The 18652-nt window shown below is 40.2% G+C and overlaps 1 protein-coding gene across 8 annotated transcripts in view; it reads left to right on the forward strand.

The window, feature by feature from the left end:
* SRGAP2 (SLIT-ROBO Rho GTPase activating protein 2) overlaps nt 1-18652 on the forward strand; it is a 236130-nt gene that overhangs the window by 138680 nt on the left and 78798 nt on the right. For 5 of the 8 annotated variants that reach the window (XM_070745533.1, XM_070745535.1, XM_070745537.1 and 2 more), the window contains exons 6-9: nt 6471-6686; nt 9737-9865; nt 15588-15812; nt 17723-17824. In XM_070745533.1, coding sequence (XP_070601634.1) covers nt 6471-6686; nt 9737-9865; nt 15588-15812; nt 17723-17824 — 672 coding nt within the window. The remainder of the gene's footprint in view (nt 1-6470; nt 6687-9736; nt 9866-15587; nt 15813-17722; nt 17825-18652) is intronic. The other 3 variants (XM_070745534.1, XM_070745536.1, XM_070745541.1) reach the window with 1 other exon arrangement.

Raw genomic sequence — 18652 nt, forward strand, 5'->3', positions numbered from 1 at the left:
AGTTCTTGTTGATTAAGATTTTAGCTTTGATTTTTTTAAATGAGTTATAGATCTCCCTCTCCCCCTCCCCACAATGGTATCCCACAACATAGTTCCCTCTAAGCTGAGCAGTGAGCAATCGCTCACTTAAAAATCATCATCAACTCAGAGTTTTCCAAACCTGCCCAGAAGCCGAGAGGAAAAGAGTGAGAGGGAAGGAGAGAGAGAGGAAGAGAGGAAGAGAGAGAAACAGATAGAAAAAAGAGAGGAAGGAAAAGAGAAAGAAAAAGAATGGGAGTAAGGAAGAGAGAAAGAAAATCAAAATCTAGTTTGAAACTAGCTCAACTATTTAAGTGGCATTTTGATATTGATAGAGTTGCCTTATTATGAGCTCACTGTTATAGACACACAGTACAGTATTTTATTTTGAAATTCTCTGAGGCAAAACAGGGTGGGTTTTTTATTTGTTTGTTTGTTTTATTTATTTATTTATTTATTTATTTATTTATTTATTATTTCTGTGCCGCCCAGTCCCAAAGGGACTGCCGCTCAGACACTATACTTTTCCGCCCACCCCCCCAAAAAAATTAGAGGGAACACTGTCCCACAATCCCTATAACGACCTTAGATTTTTCTTGGTAGGTGAAGGCTGCATTTATTAAATTATGTTTTCTTCTGCCTTAACTTCTTTCTGACATGAAAGATATACAGTACTTTTCGGAATATAAGATGGACTCCCCCCCCCCAAAAAAGTGGATGAAAATTGTGGTGCGTCTTATACACCAAATGTTGCCGAAACCTTGCCCACGCACCAGCTCCCGCTCTTTGACTGTTTTTGTCCTCTGCTCATTGCAATTTTGGCCCTCCGCACACCTCATTTTTGGCCTCCACATTTGGCAGTTTAAGCTGGTTCCAGGCGGTGGGGATTGGCAGCGGCGAATGGGCCGTGGCAAACAAGCCATGGCAAACAGGCCGTTGTGGTGAACGGGCCATGGCAAAAGCAAGTAGGTCATGGCAGCGCATAATGGACCACAGCAAATGGATCAGATGATGGATACTGGGAGGCAAAGGCAGGTTTTTTTCTTGTTTTCCTGCCCACCAAAAGTAGGTTCGTCTTATAGACCACAGCATCTTATACTCTGAAAAATACAGTAAGCTAATTCAGAAAATCCTTGGTAATATTCCACTGCATTGATGCTTATGCCTTCTACCTCAAGATTGAAAATAACATCATTTAAATATTGCATGTATTCTTCCCAGATATATCTGGAAGCATTTTGCCCATTAGTCAGATTAATAGAGCTCCAATTCAGATGAAAAACATTCTTAAACAATTGGGACAGTCCTTGAACTAATAAAGCTTATTTTCTCTTTGAAGATTTCCAAGAAAAGCATTTGCTAATAGTTCTTCCTTTAGTCTAAAGTAGATAAGTAATCTGGTCTTACATTAGACCCAAGCAACCTTTCAAGAAGTGGTACATTATTGCAAAGTAGGCAGGGGTGTGTTAGAGGGAAATTTTTTCTGTTATTCTTCCTTAACGAGGCAGATGATCAAGTTCCTGTTTTGTAAATAGTATTAAGTATAGGATAATTATTTTTTTTTAAAGATGAGTTTTGTTTTCTTTATTCAGTTGGGCTACTCAAAACAAGCTCCTTGGCTCATGTGTGTGTGCCTTTCACTGAAGGTAGATGTGAGAGTTCTAATTAAAAGAGAAAGAGAGGGAGAAACACAACGCAGGACCTGGCAAAATAGATGCTCATCTAACATCTTAATATAATCCTTTCATGGGCATAGTGTATGGTATTCATATAATACCTAGACTCCAGGACTGAATCTTTATGTAATTGCTTTGACCCTGGACCTTGATGTCAATCTTGGCAGAAAGATATGGATCGACTGTGTTGACACATTTTTTAATATTTGAAACCATTAAAATTGGGACTTAAGTGGTTTTGATGCCTTGTGCCAGATGTCTTTCACTAGAAGTAATGGGAATAGGGGTACATGGAAAGAATACCTCTCCTTCCTGTTGAAGGCAATTCCAAATGCCACCTTTAATTCTGTTCACAGATAATGATTCAGAATTAACATATACATACTTCCTTTAATACTGAGTGGGTTAGCATTTTTAACTGTTACTTCTTCCTGTAACTAAGGAGTGTTGCTTTAATTGCTCCAGAAGGAGTAAAAAAAGTGAGAGCATATATTCCACCAAAAAAAAATTACGGTCAAGTTCAAATTGAGGTGAAAGAAGACTCGGGGGGCTTAAGGCTTGGAAACTGGAAGGATTTGAGGCCAAAGTTGGCTTGCAGCAGGATTTTAAAATTGGAACATACATCTCTTCTCCGTTTGAGCACACATTTACAAAGCAATTATTATTGGTTATTAATATGTCAAGAAGTTCTGTGATGTAATTGGAAGACTGCATACCCTTTTTTAAAATCAGTTTTTAAATTTCATTAGGTAAGCTATCTTGATCAGAATCTGTGAGAAAGAGAGGATAAAGGTTGATTTTCTATAAACAAACCTCTATCATCCATCTGTTTGTCTTTTTGTCTGTTTGTCTGTCTGTCTATCATCCATCCATCCATCTATCCATCTGTCAGAAGTTGTTTTAAACCTATCCAAAAGATGTGTTAGTTAATCTAAGGAAATAAATTGGAGATTCTTAAGATATTTGATACTTGACCAGTTCAAAAAAGGTTACATAGAGGGCTAAAATGCAAAGAAGGGCAGGAATCAAAAATGTGGTTCAACTATTAGAGCTCACTTTTTTGTAAAAAAAAACAAAACTCCAGTGAGAAAGGGAAAAGTCAGTATTGATCCAAAACAATGGAGAGACTGTAGAGAAACAAAAAGAAAGGCTGCTTGTTAGCAGAGTCAGCCTCTGCTGTCTATGTTGCCTTTTGTATTGCTGAGCAGGATTGGCACTAGTGGAGCATGGGCTGCCATACAGTCAGTTAAAATGGTCTCTCTTCTAGTAATTGCTTTTTAAAGTAAAGATATCAACTTCCTGGAGTAAAGAAAGGAATGCTATTTAATGACCCTTTACTCCTCATCCTACATAGTCAAATTTCAGCTGGAAATAGAATTATCTTTCTACTTCTTTCCTAGCTGTTCCTCTCTCTTTCCTACTTTCATCTAGCTTTTTATATCCTTGTGCTAATAGGGCATATCACTTCGTGCAGTAGAAGTTAAAAATCATTGGAGCTCTGTTGTGTGAGAGCGTGATAGAGATTTGAAGTCTGCAAAATGACCAAAGTAGATGTCCTTAGCTACAGCAGTCCAGCAGGCAAATTCTCCAATCCGATTGGCTTGGTCGAATGGCAGGGCCTGTAATGGAATTTTTAGATAAATGATCTTGAACCCAAATAGCATTTCCCACATGTTCAGGGACTCGGCTAAAGCTGAGTCTTTAACTTTGTCATTCAAACAAATATAAGAAAAACTCCTAAGAATTTTGGACATAATGTATTGAAGAGCAGTAAGAAATACATAGTTGAAAGGACTGGAATTTAAATACAGTAATACCTCGTCTTACGAACCTAATTGGTTCCCGGGGGAGGTTCATTAGGCGAAAAGTTCATAAGACGAAACATTGTTTCCCATAGGAAACAATGTAAAATGAATTAATGCGTGCAACGAAAAAAAAACGCAAAAAAGCGCCGCCGCCCGGCTGTCACCTTTTGAAACAGCCGGGCGCTTCTCAGCGTTCTCCCAATGCCGAACCCGGAAGTTCGGGTTTGGCGTTCAGATTCAGGAGGACGCTGAGAAGCCCCCCGGCTGTTTCAAAAGGTGACAGCCGGGCGGCGGGGCTTCTCAGCGGCCTCCTGAACCCGAACTTTTGCCGAACCTCCGGGTTCGGCGTTTGGGAGGCCCCCAAGAAGCCCCGCCGCCCGGTTGTCACCTTTTGAAACAGCCAGGGGGCTTCTCGGCGGCCTCCCGAACGCCGAACCCGGAAGTTCGGATTTGGCGTTCGGGTTCAGGAGGATGCTGAGAAGCCCCCCGGCTGTTTCAAAAGGAGGCGGCGGGGCTTCTCAGCGGCCTCCCGAACCCGAACTTTTGCCGAACCTCCGGGTTCGGCGTTCGGGAGGCTGCCGAGAAGCCCCGCCACCCAGCTGTCATCTTTTTAAACAGCCGGGGGTCTTCTCGGCGGCCTCCTGAACGCCGAACCCGGAAGTTCGGGTTTGGCGTTCGGGTTCAGGAGGACGCTGAGAAGCCCCCCGGCTGTTTCAAAAAGCGACAGCCGTGCAGTGGGGCTTCGTGGCGGCGGGGGGGGGTCGTAAGACGGAAAAAGTTCATAAGAAGAGGCAAAAAATTTCCGAACCTCGGGTTCGTATCTCGGGTTGTTCGTATGGCGAGGGGTTCGTATCATGAGGTACCACTGTAGTTATATTTTAAAAGAGAATTTTATAAAATGATACAGCCTCCAGACAAATTATTTAGAATGTATAAAAAGTATTTTCAGTTTATTTTAGAAATGAGGAAAATGTGAAGGATCAGTTTAGCATGGTTGGTGGACTGCAAAAAAAAAAGGGGGGGGATTCAAATATAGAATTAAAAATAAAGAATTTTAAGATTCATATGCAACAATTAGCAAAGCATTTTGGAAAGCTGTTTTCATATATGATAACTACTGGAAGATTATTTCATGCACAAAAATGGAAAGAATCTGAAATACCCACAATAGAGGAACAGCTGGTGAAGATGACATAATTAGCAAAGATGCAAAGTTGACTTCTCTGACTACAGAAAGGACAAAGTCCACATTTATTAATGACTAGAAGCCTCTTATGGATTTTTTGCTTAAAAACTGAACTTATGATTTATGGATTTGATGATTTAAAAAGGTACACTATAGAAAGAAGATTGTTGTAACTTTAGAAAAAAGAGGATAAAATATTTTCTATTTCTTTACACTTTTTCACTTACTGCTTTAGGTTTTTCTTTCAAAATTGTTATTGTTATTATTCTTTTAAATGTTTTTAAAATAAAAAATAAGAAATAAAAACTCCCAGCAAACCTTGAAAAGCAGTGTTAGGATAAATAGTGGAGGCCCTGGTTTAGCCAAAGGTTTAGCCCTAGGTTTAGACAAAAGTTTTAAAATGTTCCATACCTTTGCTGATCCTTTTGAGTTCTATAGGTGGTTCCTACGACCATTCTTTCAGCAACCATTCAAAGTTACAATGTTGCTGAATGAACGTTGGCTACGACTGATCCTTGAGACTTCAGGCCATCCCATAACCCCCATGGTCACATAATCATGATCTCGTGCTCAGTAACCAAATTGCACTTAAGACCAGTTGCAGCACCCCTTTCTACTCTCCCTAAGTGTCCCCACCAACCTGCAGCAGCCATTTAATCTGCGTGCCAGCCTGCTTGTGAGTCACCTGGGTCTCAACAACATCCTGCCAGCTTCCTCATTGACTTTGTTTTGGAAAGTGGCAGGAAGTTGCCTTGCCTAACCAAAATGGGATCTGATTGAGGAGGACGATTAGGACTGCAGGGATTGCTGTTGCTAAGCAGTGCAGTCACACTTTACGTCAGCATCACTTAGCAATGGAAATTATGGCCATCATAAATTAAGGACTGCCCGTATAGTAGGTTTGTAGAATAGTTATAGATATTTTTCTGTTTGAATTTTAAGCTTACATTGAAGTCATTAGTTGGCTGATGTTTAGGTGTTTCCAAATGGGATTTTTTTTTAAAAAAAAAACACCCAGTAAGTATTGTGGTTGGCTCTGGCCCAGCTCCTGCCCCAGGGAATGTGGAAGTGGAGGCAGGGGAAACGTCAACATGTCCTACGCCTGTTTTGTTGCCGGCAGAGTCAGGGAGTGCAGTTTCCTCGGACGAAGAAGAAGGTGGGAGTGACTTGGAAGAGGGGGGCTTGGCACACAGCCCAGGAAGCCAATCACCATTATCTTCGGTCGATTCAGATGACGAAGTGTTAGATCCACACAGGCACAGACTTATGCATCGAAGAGACCAATTGAGGAAATATTACAGGAGATAAGAGAGGCCACCTGTGTTTGGGTGGGGCTCCAGTAATTAGAGCTGCTGTTATAAATAGCAGCGTGCTAGTTTGGCCATTGTGGAAGATTATCTGATCGCAGTTCTTCAGGATCGTGCCTCGCTGTGTCTGAACTTTGTGGATTTTTCACACCTTTGACACAAAGCAGAGTAAAGTGTGTGTGTGTGTTTCACTTTGTGGGAAGAAGGAGGGCTGTGACGTTTCTTCACAGCTACTAGCTAAGTACTTAAGGACTGATTAAGGGACTTGTACAGCCAACAAGGTTGTTTTGGGGAAGAGTGCTCTTTGCAATACAAAAAGGGTGCTTTGTTTCTTTTGAATTTTGTGATAAAGGACATTGTTTTGAATTTTCAAACGTGTTGTGTGTCTGAAATTTGTACCCGTGAATTTTCAGGGGGCTTCTACCAGGAAGCCTGGCAGAACAGTAAGGTGCTTCATAAATGAGAATTGCCTTTGCAGGTAATGAAGACCTACCATATGTACAATGCTGACAGCATCAGTGCCCAGAGCAAGCTGAAAGAGGCAGAGAAGCAAGAAGAAAAACAGATTGGCAAGTCTGTGAAGCAGGAGGAAAAGCAAACTCCACGCTCCCCTGATTCAGCCTCCAGTGTCAAGTTTGAAGAAAAGCATGTCCGACGGAGCTCAGTCAAGAAGATTGAGAAAATGAAAGAGAAGGTGAGCGCACAACAGGGTTAACTGCTGGGTAATTGCAAAGCTCTCCTTACCAAGAGCAGCTGCTGAGCGTTCCCTTGAAACAAATACACAATAGAATATCTCTCAGGGCGTTAAGGGGGAAGAGCTATTTAATGGGGAAATAGCAGAAATACTGACCTAATGGCTCGGGGATTATTCTGAGATCTAGAAACTATATTTAGGTATGTGTATTCATGAGATGGAATGAGAACGTACAGGAACCACAAGCATTAGAAGGTCATTTTTGCCACTCATCCATTTCTTCTTATCCCTAGTCAACTATGTAAATGCATTCAGACTGAAACTCTGATTAGCATGTAGCATAAAGATGCTACATATCAAGCAGTTAGCAGTTTGATATTTAAATGTTTTAACTTGCAGAGGTAATGTAATATAGTGCCGTAGGCAGAGGCTGTATTTAAAAAGTTGGGGGGGGGGGCTTAATATTTCCAGTAGACTACCTTGGATATATTGCTTTAAGAAGTAACATTTTAATTGGAAAAGTTCATTGTATTGAGATGACAGAAATACAAGCATACTTGTCTTAGGATCACGCATGAGGCAAGTAAGTAAATATGCATAGCCAATGGATTTTTCCCCCTCTCTTGTTCCTCAATACAGTACTGTATACAGATAGTTCTCAAGTTAGGACCATTCTTTCAGTGACTGACCATTCATTGGCTTTCAAAGTTACTGAACAAAGGGACTTACAACTGACCTTCCAAGTTCCGGCCATTGTAGAACACCCACACCCAGAGTGAGATGAACAAAATTCAAACACTAGAAAACCAGCTTGCACTTAGGATCAATTCCAGTGTTCCGTGGTCACTTTATTGCCATTTGTGGTCTTTCCTGCTGACTTACCAAGACCCCCGAGTCAATGGGGAAGCCTGCAGGTAAGATCACAAGTTGTTGGGTAAATATCCTTGCGCCCCTGCCTTTCTTTATTTGTACGCACTGTGGTCTCCTTCCCCCCTTCCTTTCTATGCACACATCACACCTTTATTCCCCCCTTTGCCCATCCACATACACTATATCTCCTTTCTCTCTGCACACCCACCAGCATCCTCCTTCCCCACCTGCTTTCACACTCACCCACACCAGCATCTTCCTTTCCCAATCCTCCCTCTTGCCCCCATCAGCATTCACCATCTCTAGGCTTCCCTACATTCACAGCCACCGGCATTTTCTTCCTTGAGCCTCTCTATTCTCACATTGCATTCTGTGGCCTCCTTTCCCAGCCTCTCTTCACTTGTGCCGCGCTGCGCCATTCCCTTCTTCAACTTGCATGCAGCTTATACAGGGCTTTTCAGGATCTTGCATTGACTGCCGATTGGTTTCTGGATGTAATTCAAAGTGTTGATTATGACCTATAAAACCCTACATAGCATCAGACCAGATTACTTGTAGGACCGCTTCCTGCCGCATGAGTCCTAGCGACCAGTTAGGTCCCACAGAGTCGGCCTTCTCCAGGTCCCATCAACGAGACAATGTTGTTTAGTGGGACCTGGGGAAGAGCCTTCTCTGTGGGGACTCCAGCCCTCTGGAATCAGCTCCCCCCAGAAATTCGTACTGCCCCCACCCTCCTTGCCCTCCGTAAGAGTCTGGAGACTCACCTATGCTGCCAGGCTTGGGGCCACTGGACTCTACCCTCCTGGCCTACAAGTGTGATGCATGTATGTTGTTGAACGGGAATGAGTAAATTAATTATTTAAATTAATTGGATTTCAGATGCTTATATTGCATTTTGTTTTTTAATATGTTGTAAGCCACCCTGAGGCCTCGGAGATGGGCAGCATATAAATCAATCAATAAATCAATCAATCAATCAATCAATCTTCCCCATCTCTGTGTGACAATGTCACTCTCATTTCCTGTGGGTCCTGTTAATTCTTGCTTAACAACCCCCACACATCTTGGAATTATGACCACATCTGGGAATGCCTAGATCGTCATCACTAAATGATATGGTCACATGACATCACACATTATGACATCATCATTTAACAATAGCAGTCCTGGTCCCAACGATTCGAGAACTACGTGTAATTTGCCCTTATAGGAAGATTTACTGGAGGTGACTTCAAAGGCTATTGCATCCACTGGCTGTTTGTTATGCAGTGAGTCCCACTGTCTCAGCTGTGGAATTTCCTTTTGCTTCAGATGTCGTGGACAGCTACCATCATAAACATTTGGTGACAGTTTAAGACCTATTCACCAAATATTTGGGTAGACAGATACTGTTGTGCCTTCCCATTTGGTTCAGGATTATATATTGTATTTAGGATTTCAATTGTTAATAAGTAATTAGAGCCGTAACAACTTAATTCTAATTATTCCAATTTATTGTAAAATATGTTTAAATGGTTGCCCGCTTTGGACTTTTTTTCAAATAATAAAATCAATCAATAAGTATAGAATTAGCTTTAACTTTATGTTGAAGGTTTAAATTATTAATGTTCCATATATACAATATTCATGTATTGATTGGGCTAGGTCAGGAAGGGCTGTTTCCTATTCTTATGAGAAGAGGAATGTAAATACGTGTGTGGGCCTAAGCTTCCAGCTGCTTAGTGCAGTTGGTATATTAAGTTCTAGTGATACATGATCGGTCTCTGTAATTTGGATGATTTGGGTATCAGACCTTTGTTCACACTTGGCTCTTTAGTACCTGCTGCTGATGTCAGTCCTCTCTGTCCGTATCAGAGCCAAATAAAATTCTGCAGAGATCTTCAGGATGTAAACATGCTTCTAGGATTGGATATATTAACTTTATCTGTTCCTATGAGCCACTTTTTGGCCATCTGTGGATTAGATTACCTTCCTCTATCTTCATGATTCAACATTTGAGTCATTGTTATATGATGCATTTGTTTTGCCTAAAAGTGTTAAGATTTCTTAGTCTGGGTTAAAAAGAAAGTAAAACAGTTTCTTGATTTTGCAGAATCTCCCCCCCCCCCCCCTGCTTTCAAGGTAATTGCCTTCCTCATTTTAATTATTTTGTAATAAAAATCAATTTGTATATTTTTCAGCGCCAAGCAAAATACACAGAAAATAAACTGAAGGCTATTAAGGCGAGGAATGAATATCTGCTGGCTCTGGAAGCCACCAATGCATCTGTATTCAAGTATTATATCCATGACCTTTCAGACCTCATTGATGTAAGTGTACTTTGGTGGTGTATTTCCTGAATGTTTCTGCTTCAAGCCTCATTATGTTGTTCTTCTCAGTTAATTTCTTCAATGGCAGAAGTCCATATGGAGATTTTATCTTTTATATGTGTTCCATCTGTGTTTCAATTATCGAAGGACAACAGCATTTAAACACAGCACTAATTAAATAGCCAAACCAAATTCTGCAATTGTCAGGTACTTCCCTTATTTTAATATCATTTTTTGAGTTTGCATACTCCTCAAACTTTATAGAAAGCTTTAGGAGCAATCTTCACTTAAAATAGCCATATCTTTATCTCATACGGTTTTTTTACGAATACCTGGTGTTTTCCTCTTAGTTTTTGTATTGGCTTACGGGTTGAATGATTTCCAGGAATTATAACAGAAATGCTTAAAATGGTTTGCAATTCATCTTAAATGTCTGAAAGATTCAAACAACTTCATTTATCCAAATGATCTTGAAACCAATTCAATTTGTTGAGAGGAATGGTGAATTTTCTTAAGGTTGTATAGGAATGCATGAAGTTTACACAAAGAATAGATCTACAGCTGGTCTTTTCTCTAGAATATACATGCTAGCATCTTTAATATGCCTTACATGGTTTTTCACCACAGCAGTCAACCTTATAAGATTGAACTGAGAAACAAAATATTCATAAATGTTCATTCAATCCCATTAAGGAAGATATGCGAAATAAATGTTCAAACAAGTAAATCATTGGCCTCCTCTTTCAGTAGAGTGCCCATGGAAGGCTAGTGGTAGGGATAAAAAAGCCCATCTTTTCTAGTTTTGTCAGGTTAATATTTATTGAATGTAAGCCTTGGTTGGCCTAAATCTATATTTATAAAATTGATCAGGTTCATAAAAATCCAAATGTACTTAACTTTTTCTAATTTGCAAATTTTTATTAACTGGTTGATCCATTTTTGTAAGAGGATTTGAATAACCCAGAATTCTGATCTGAGTTTTATTTTTGCATTGCTCCCCAAAAGTATAAATTAGAATATTTTACTTTAAACCATCTCTATCTCTAACTTGCAAATGAGCTCTATTATTGACTATGTATAAGAAATGATGTAAGACAAGGGATCTGGACAACACTTTGTCCATAAAAGATGTATATGCTGTGTTTAAAAAATATTTAAAAACAACAACAACTCAAGACCAGGGCTTAAATCTGGTCCATAGTGCCAGCCTGGAAATGGCAAAGGAGCGGCCCGTGGTGCCCCTGGCAGCCAAAATGGAGCACGGGGGGAGGGGGACTGTGTGAGGCCCCCCTCACCCCATTTTTGGCCTGCATGGCCTCATGCAGTATTCTGCTGGTCAAACTGGAATGCAGGAGGGCCAGACCCCCATGCCCCTTTTTGGCCATCAGGGTCCATCCCTTCTCTCCCCCCACCCGGTCCGCAAAGGAGAACTACAATGTTGATCTGGCCTTCAAAGAAATGTAGTTTGAGTCCCCTGATCAATATAGAAAAAGAAAGTAAAAAAATAATGCAAGATTCATTATAAGGAACAACCTATCCTACCAGCTTTGTATTTCAATATTGTTTTACTGCAGGGGTTCCCAAACTTGGCAACTTTAAGATTTGTGGACTTCAACTCCCAGAATTCTTCAGCCAGTAGCTGGATTTGAGAATTCTGGGAGTTGAAGTACACAAGTCTTAAAGTTGCCAAGTTTGAAGACCTCTGTTTTAATGGATGAAGGGTTAATCTGTCAGGTTGAGAATTTAATTTGTTTGAATTCTTATTTTATTTTTTTAATCTTTGGAAAAAACTTCCATCAAGTATTTACCCAGCGATGGGCTCCTACGGGTACGGTCTTTTTTTCTCTTCTGGGCTGTGGGTATGTTTTTTTACATACACTTTATATAGTAGATAATCAGGGGTGGACTACTACCCAGACGGGGGGAACGCAGTGGGGTAGTAAAAATGGAGCTCCACCCCAGATCACCCAATTTGCACTGAAAGATGTTGAAACAAAATGCATAATCCATGCCCACAGTGTGGTAGTAAAAATTTTGGTAGCCCATCACTATATTTACCATATGTTTCAGAGTATAAATTTCATTGCAGTATAAGACACACCTTACTTTTGGGGGGGAGGGGATAGGGGGGGAAATCTGCCTTCCAGATATTCATCTGGCTAGCATCCTTAGTCTGTTCAATTTCAGCACTTTATTTTATTCCCTGGTTAGGGTTGAAAAAGGCCTTTTTCTGAGGGAGTAGGAATGAAAACAAGCCTGCAAACACTTAGTGCTGGGGGGGGGGGGAATCTTATTTGGATGGATTAGGAAGCCAGGTGGATTGTTAGCACCTAGTTAGGGCTGGGGAAAAAGGCTTCCAAAAAACCCCCCAAACTACATTCGTAATATAAGATGCATCCAAATTTTGAGCCTCTTTTAGGGAGGAAAAATGTGTGTCTTATACTCCCAAAAATACAGTATACAGTGATCCCTCGATTTTCGCGATCTCGTTCTTCGCGAAATGCTATATCGCGATTTTCCCCACCCGATGACGTCACTCTCTTCCTTTCTCATCTTTCTCTCTCTCTCTCTCTCTTTCTCTTTCTTCCTCTCTCACACTCTCTTCCTCCCTCTCTCATCTCTTTCTTTCCTTCTCTCTCTTTCTCTATCTCTCCCCCTCTTGCTGGCGGGCGGCGGGCGGGCGGGCGAGCGGGGGCATCAGCGAGGAAGACCCAGGGAAGGTTCCTTCGGCCGCCCAGCAGCTGATCTGCTCGGCAGCGCAGCGAGGAGCCGAATTGGGGTTTCCCCTTTGCGTGGGCGGCGGGGAAACCCCGATCTTTGTCTGCTCGCTGCTGCTGCGCTGCCGAGCAGATCAGCTGCTGGGTGGCCGCAGCAGCAGCGAGCAGACGAAGATCGGGGTTTCCCCGCCGCCCACGCAAAGGGGAACCCCTGATTCGACTCCTCGCTGCGCTGCCGAGCAGATCAGCTGCTGGGCGGCCGAAGGAACCTTCCCTGGGTCTTCCCCGCCGCCCACGCAAACTCCACCATCTGCGCATGCGCGGCCATGAAAAAAGGGTGCGCATGCGCAGATGGTGTTTTTACTTCCGCAACCCTACATCGCGAAAAATCGATTATCGCGAGGGGTCTTGGAACGGAACCCTCACGATAATCGAGGGATCACTGTACAGCCAAGAAAGAAAGATGAGTCTGACACAGTTGTAAATGTAATTTAAGGGGTTTTGTAAAATGCAAAAAATAAGGAAGGAGTGTTGAGAAATTAATTTTTTTCTTCTGGTTTCCAATGGGGATTATAAATTATAATTTTGAGTTCAGATTCCATGAATGGAAATATGAAATTGTCATCTATTCTGTTTCCATCTATTCCCACATAGATTACTTAATCTGGTTTTACAGAGAGGAAATGCAGTGGTGGGAAGCTATTGTATGAAACCTGCACATAAGAAAGCTTTATTCATAAGGCTCCAACTAAACCATATATTAACATTAATATTAGTCTGTTTGAAATGTCTGGTGACTTCCTTCATTGGCAAAATTCCCACAATTTCTCTTCCACGATTGTGAAAAACACGGAATGTTAATTTGGTTGCAAAGCTGAAACTGCTGAATATTTATGAATGAAATAGCCTCGACGTGTGCAGATTCTTAATCAACCATTTTAACCCCTATTTAGTTTTTATGCTTCTTGATTAAATTTATTGTTTATTGCCTAAATTTATTGCCTGCTTCCAGTAAAACCAACAATTGCTGCTTTACAAACAGACTCTCAACACCTGCCCCAGACTTTTGGAACTGTACCCAACCATGTAACTGTAAACAGGATATTGGGAGGCTTAATTTAACCACATACATTTATGCTTCTCTCCTGTCTTTTTGATTCCTCTCTCTGGCACATTCATGGCATTTCTGTTCCAATATTTGTCTATATGGGCAGATGTAAGTTTGTGATTATATCAAATAAATAGATACTTACCCATTCAGAAAATTTCTTTCCTTCCTTCCTTCCTTCCTTCCTTCCTTCCTTCCTTCCTTCCTTCCTTCCTTCCTTCCTTCCTTCCTTCTTCCCTCCCTCCCTCCCTCCTTCCCTCCCCCCTCCCTCCTTCCTTCCTTCCTTCCTTCCTTCCCCCAGCTGAAACCATTGTCCTTCTACTGATACATAGGTTTTTTCACATCAAGTAAGGGCAGGAGTTTATTTTCATATAATCTTCTTTGAAAAATAACAGATTTGTTGTCAGTAACAATATAATAAATGTAGAAAATACTTCAGATTTCTATTTGGGATGTTGTGGTAAGTATCTGTTTCTTTATCAGCAGCTAGGTGATGATATATGTTATTTAACAATTTTGTGCTCTGTCTTTCATACGTTCCTACATTTGTATCTGAGCATCCTATAATAGGCATCTTTCTCTGGAATCAGGCAGAAGAATTTTTGTCCATAATGGGAAAAGCATCTTTGAGTTGCAGGATTGATTTCTTCAAGAGGGACTTTGTAGTCTCCTCTTTTGAAGTAAGCCCTCTTTTACAGAGGTGTATTTATTATTTCATAGCCCCAATCAGCAAGTTCCTGATATAATTAGCCAGCATGACCAAGGGCCACATGCCCATGGGATAGAATACATTGATTTTAACCCTGCCCTCATCCATTTATTCTTACAATGCCATACAATGACAAACATATACTGAGTATGTATCTTTTAGAAAAGCATATGTTTCCTAGTTTTTGAATGAAAACTTATCCTAAAGTGTACAATTGCTAAATCAGGTTTAAATTTATTTTCAAGCTATTTTTAAACTTCTCCTCTACAAACTAATTAGTGTTTTCCCACAACTAGATTTCAGATGCACATTTTCTCTGCAAGTGTTTTTTTTTTTGTAAAAGTTCTTAATATCTGGTGTTCTAGTCAGTATATGAATGCCAAAACATCAATACAGTTCTTGTCTAACATTTAGCTTCTTAAAGGTGACTTGTCTACTGTGTGAAGTTTTTCTGAGATTTTATTTATAGGGATTTAGCTAGGGAAAGTAAATGGTACCAGTCCAACCAGGTTATGATAAGAGAACAACACTGGAAGAAAGTGGTGAGAGACTTCTGGGAGCAGAAGAACAGAGAATAGTCCCAGTTCAGAAGATTGAATATAGATCTAAGAAGACAAGTTATTGTGATCTGGATCATTGGATACTGTAAATCAATCTAAAGTAGGAGTTTCTATTGTGTCAGATTGAATTGTGTTTTATAATTCCACCATCTAAAACAAATGGTTATATAAATCTATGTTTTCAATTTAAGCAATTGGTTGACTTAATATGGCACAATACAAATTGTTTCTGTGATGCATTTTAAAAAAAAAGGAAAATACTTAATACTCGTGCTTTCATATCAGTTGTGGAAAACTTTGCAAATTCAAACTGTGTAAATAAGATATTTAGCTGTGATCTGTACTACTTTGCACTGCCAATATAACCTTTCTTTTTCTTATCGTAAATGTGGCTTATAAAACATTTGTGTAAAATTGAATTTATATAAATCAGGTCTCATATAATCTGGGAAGCATCTAGATTTATTGAATAAAGTTATGTTTCAGCGTAAATACCACTGACGTCCAGAAAACAATAAATCCTCTAAGAAGAATGTTTGACTGTTTATCTGTATATTGTATCATTTATAATTTTTCCTTCAACATTTTGAGTTTTACTTTGGTTTTTACTTTCCTGTTTGTTTTTCAGCAGTGCTGTGACCTAGGATATCATGCCAGCCTGGGTAGGGCACTTAGGACATTCCTATCAGCAGAATTGAATCTAGAACAGTCAAAGCATGAAGGCCTGGATGCCATTGAGAATGCCGTGGAAAATCTGGATGCCAACAGCGACAAGCAGCGTCTGATGGAAATGTGTAACAGTGTCTTCTGCCCACCCATGAAGTTTGAGTTTCAGCCCCACATGGGTGACATGGTTAGTGCCCCCACCCCATCCCCCGTGAATATATTTCCATTGCAATCTTCACTCCAGATATAATTAAAAAGTCTGTATAGGAAGCAGAAAAATGTTTAGTCATGTCTGGCCAAGGACTCTTACAGCAATGTGAGCAATCCTTTAGTACTGAATGCATGCTATAAGTCCAATTAACCTAGCTGTGCTCATCGCTATGCAGTGTTGTTCTTCAAAAAAAATACTTATTCCATATTCACTGGAGACATTTCTGTATATATACAGTTGGCCCTTGGTTAACAACGATAATTGGACTCAAAATCTTTGTCACTAAGCAATGCAGTCATAAAGAGCAATGTCACCTGCCTGCGTTGTTTTTGCAATGGCAAGTCCCCATTGCCACAGTTAATTAAATCCCGCTAATCATTAGGCAAGGAATAAACTAAGGTCATTCCTGGTTTGGTCCATTCTAGTCCCAAGTCTCTATAAGGGAAGGGATTCCCTTTTCTTGAACCCACACTTCTCTCCCCTCTGTCCTCTGACCTTTTGGTTTATTCCTGTGTGTGAGCCTAATCATTATATAAGGTAAATTGTGGTTTATTTATTTTATTTATTTATTTATTGGATTTGTATGCCGCCCCTCTCCGCGGACTCGGGGCGGCTAACAACAGTGATAAAAAACAACATGTAACAATCCAATTGAATAAAACAACTAAAAACCCTTATTATAAAAACCAAACATACACACAAACATACCATACATAACTTGTAATGGCCTAGGGGAAGGAATATCCTAACTCCCCCATGCCTGGCGACAAAGGTGGGTCTTGAGTAATTTGTGAAAGACGAGGGTGGGGGCCGTTCTAATCTCTGGGGTGAGTTGATTCCAGAGGGCCGGGGCCGCCACAGAGAAGGCTCTTCCCCTGGGGCCCGCCAAACTTTATTTGTGAACATATGACTTTATTTGTGAACATCCAGGCAATTATTTATTGAATTTTATTTAAATACTAGCTGTACCTGACCACGCCTTGCTGTGGCTCAGTCTGGTTTGTTAACTCTAGAACATGCAACATATAATTGTCCATGTGAGAAGCAATTCTAAACCACACAATTCTAAAGATTGGCCTTGAGCTTTGTTGGTGGTGATTGCAAATGCCAATCGAATGGGGAATTGCAACCTCTGAAATTGAAATGGCATATCTGTTGGAATCATAGGAATGTGAGGAATGAGGATGTCTTCACCTCTGAAAGGTCCTGTCAAGACCTTTGCATGTTGCATGTTGAATGGCAATTTCAAAGCGGAATTAGCAGTTCTTTCACCTGGTAGCAATGTCACAGCTATTCCGGATGATACAAGAGCCAAGGCTATGTCATTTTGGGATCGAATTGCTGCCAGAATCAATCTAATAAGGACAACAGGTCCTTCATTCATATATGGAAAATGAAAAAAATCGCCGTACAGCTTCATTGCTGTTGTTTTTACCTGTCACAGATGTGACATCTATATAATAGTAGGTATATAAAAACACGCGCGTATCCGAATGCAATGTTGTGTCAATGTTGCGTGCAACGTTGTATCAAAATTTCAGATCAATTGATGAGAAGGTCCTGTTTTAAGCACCTGCATGTTTTTACCTGTCACAGATATGACATCTATATATGGTAATATAATAGTAGGTATATAAAAACGCGTGCATATACGAATGCAATGTTGTGTCAAAATTTCAAAGCAATCAGTGAAAAACTTTCAGAGATTTAATATTTTGAACAAACGAACATTTACATTTTTATTTATATAGATAATTTGTTTCCTGATTTGTTTTGTGATCCTATGGCCCAGTGCAAGTATCTCACTCATACCTGATTATGAGTTTTAACAGAGGTGAAGAACTAGAAGTCTCTGGAAAGTTGCAAAACTGCCTACTCTTTTCTAGGTATTCCAGCTATGTGCCCAGCAACCAGTGCAGAGTGAATTGGTACAAAGATGTCAGCAGCTGCAGTCTAGGCTATCCACACTGAAGATTGAAAATGAAGAGGTAAGAACCCAAATTCCACACCTCTGAAAAGAATTACCCTCTTTTCACTTATATATTTCTATATTCATGTTTTTTTCATGGCATTTATCCCAAAGCCTGATAACATATATACAGTATAATACCCATTCTGGGTTGGACATCAGTATACCAACATCCACAATAGTGTGCAGCCTAAGATCTCTATCAACCTGTTGCATTCAGTCTTTTCCTGTCTTTTGTGGGCTGCCAAATTAGACACAAATGACTGGAAGCAGAAAAGAAAAAGAAATGTGTGTAGTAGCAAAAGAAAAAAAATATGTGAAGGATACAAACACGGATTGAATACAAGAATGAAAATATGAAAAAAAGCAGAAGAATGTTGGTTGTGATCACAGAGAAGAATAAAGTAGAATTGAATAATGTTACGATGTTCATGAACAGGAAGAGTCATTTAACAAGGTTAGACAATGAATAGGCATAGCAACTGAGTCAGGCAATAGGAGCTAACCACTTCTGAGTCTGTGCAGAGAATCGAAACTGTAAATTTAATTTTAAGGCTGGGTGTGACTCCAGGCCTCTCTGTTCTCTGCCCATTCTGCTCTCTTGTCCATTCTGAACTCTGCTGAAATGAAAGTAACTGTTGTCTGCTCTCTGTAACTGCTTTAAGAACCCTGGTGTTCTGCTCAGGTTTGTGAAGCCCGTTTTCAAACTTTGAGACCCTGTAAAAAAATTTCCCTGCATATCTGAAACTTGAAATTTCATGACTTTGGATCATTTCAGGGTTTCACTCTATGATAATTTTTTTTTTGGGTGGGGGGCTTAGTTCTTGCTGAAAAAAAAGTCACAAAA

The sequence above is a fragment of the Erythrolamprus reginae genome, chromosome 3 (assembly GCF_031021105.1).
Source record: "Erythrolamprus reginae isolate rEryReg1 chromosome 3, rEryReg1.hap1, whole genome shotgun sequence".
NCBI lineage: Eukaryota > Metazoa > Chordata > Lepidosauria > Squamata > Dipsadidae > Erythrolamprus > Erythrolamprus reginae.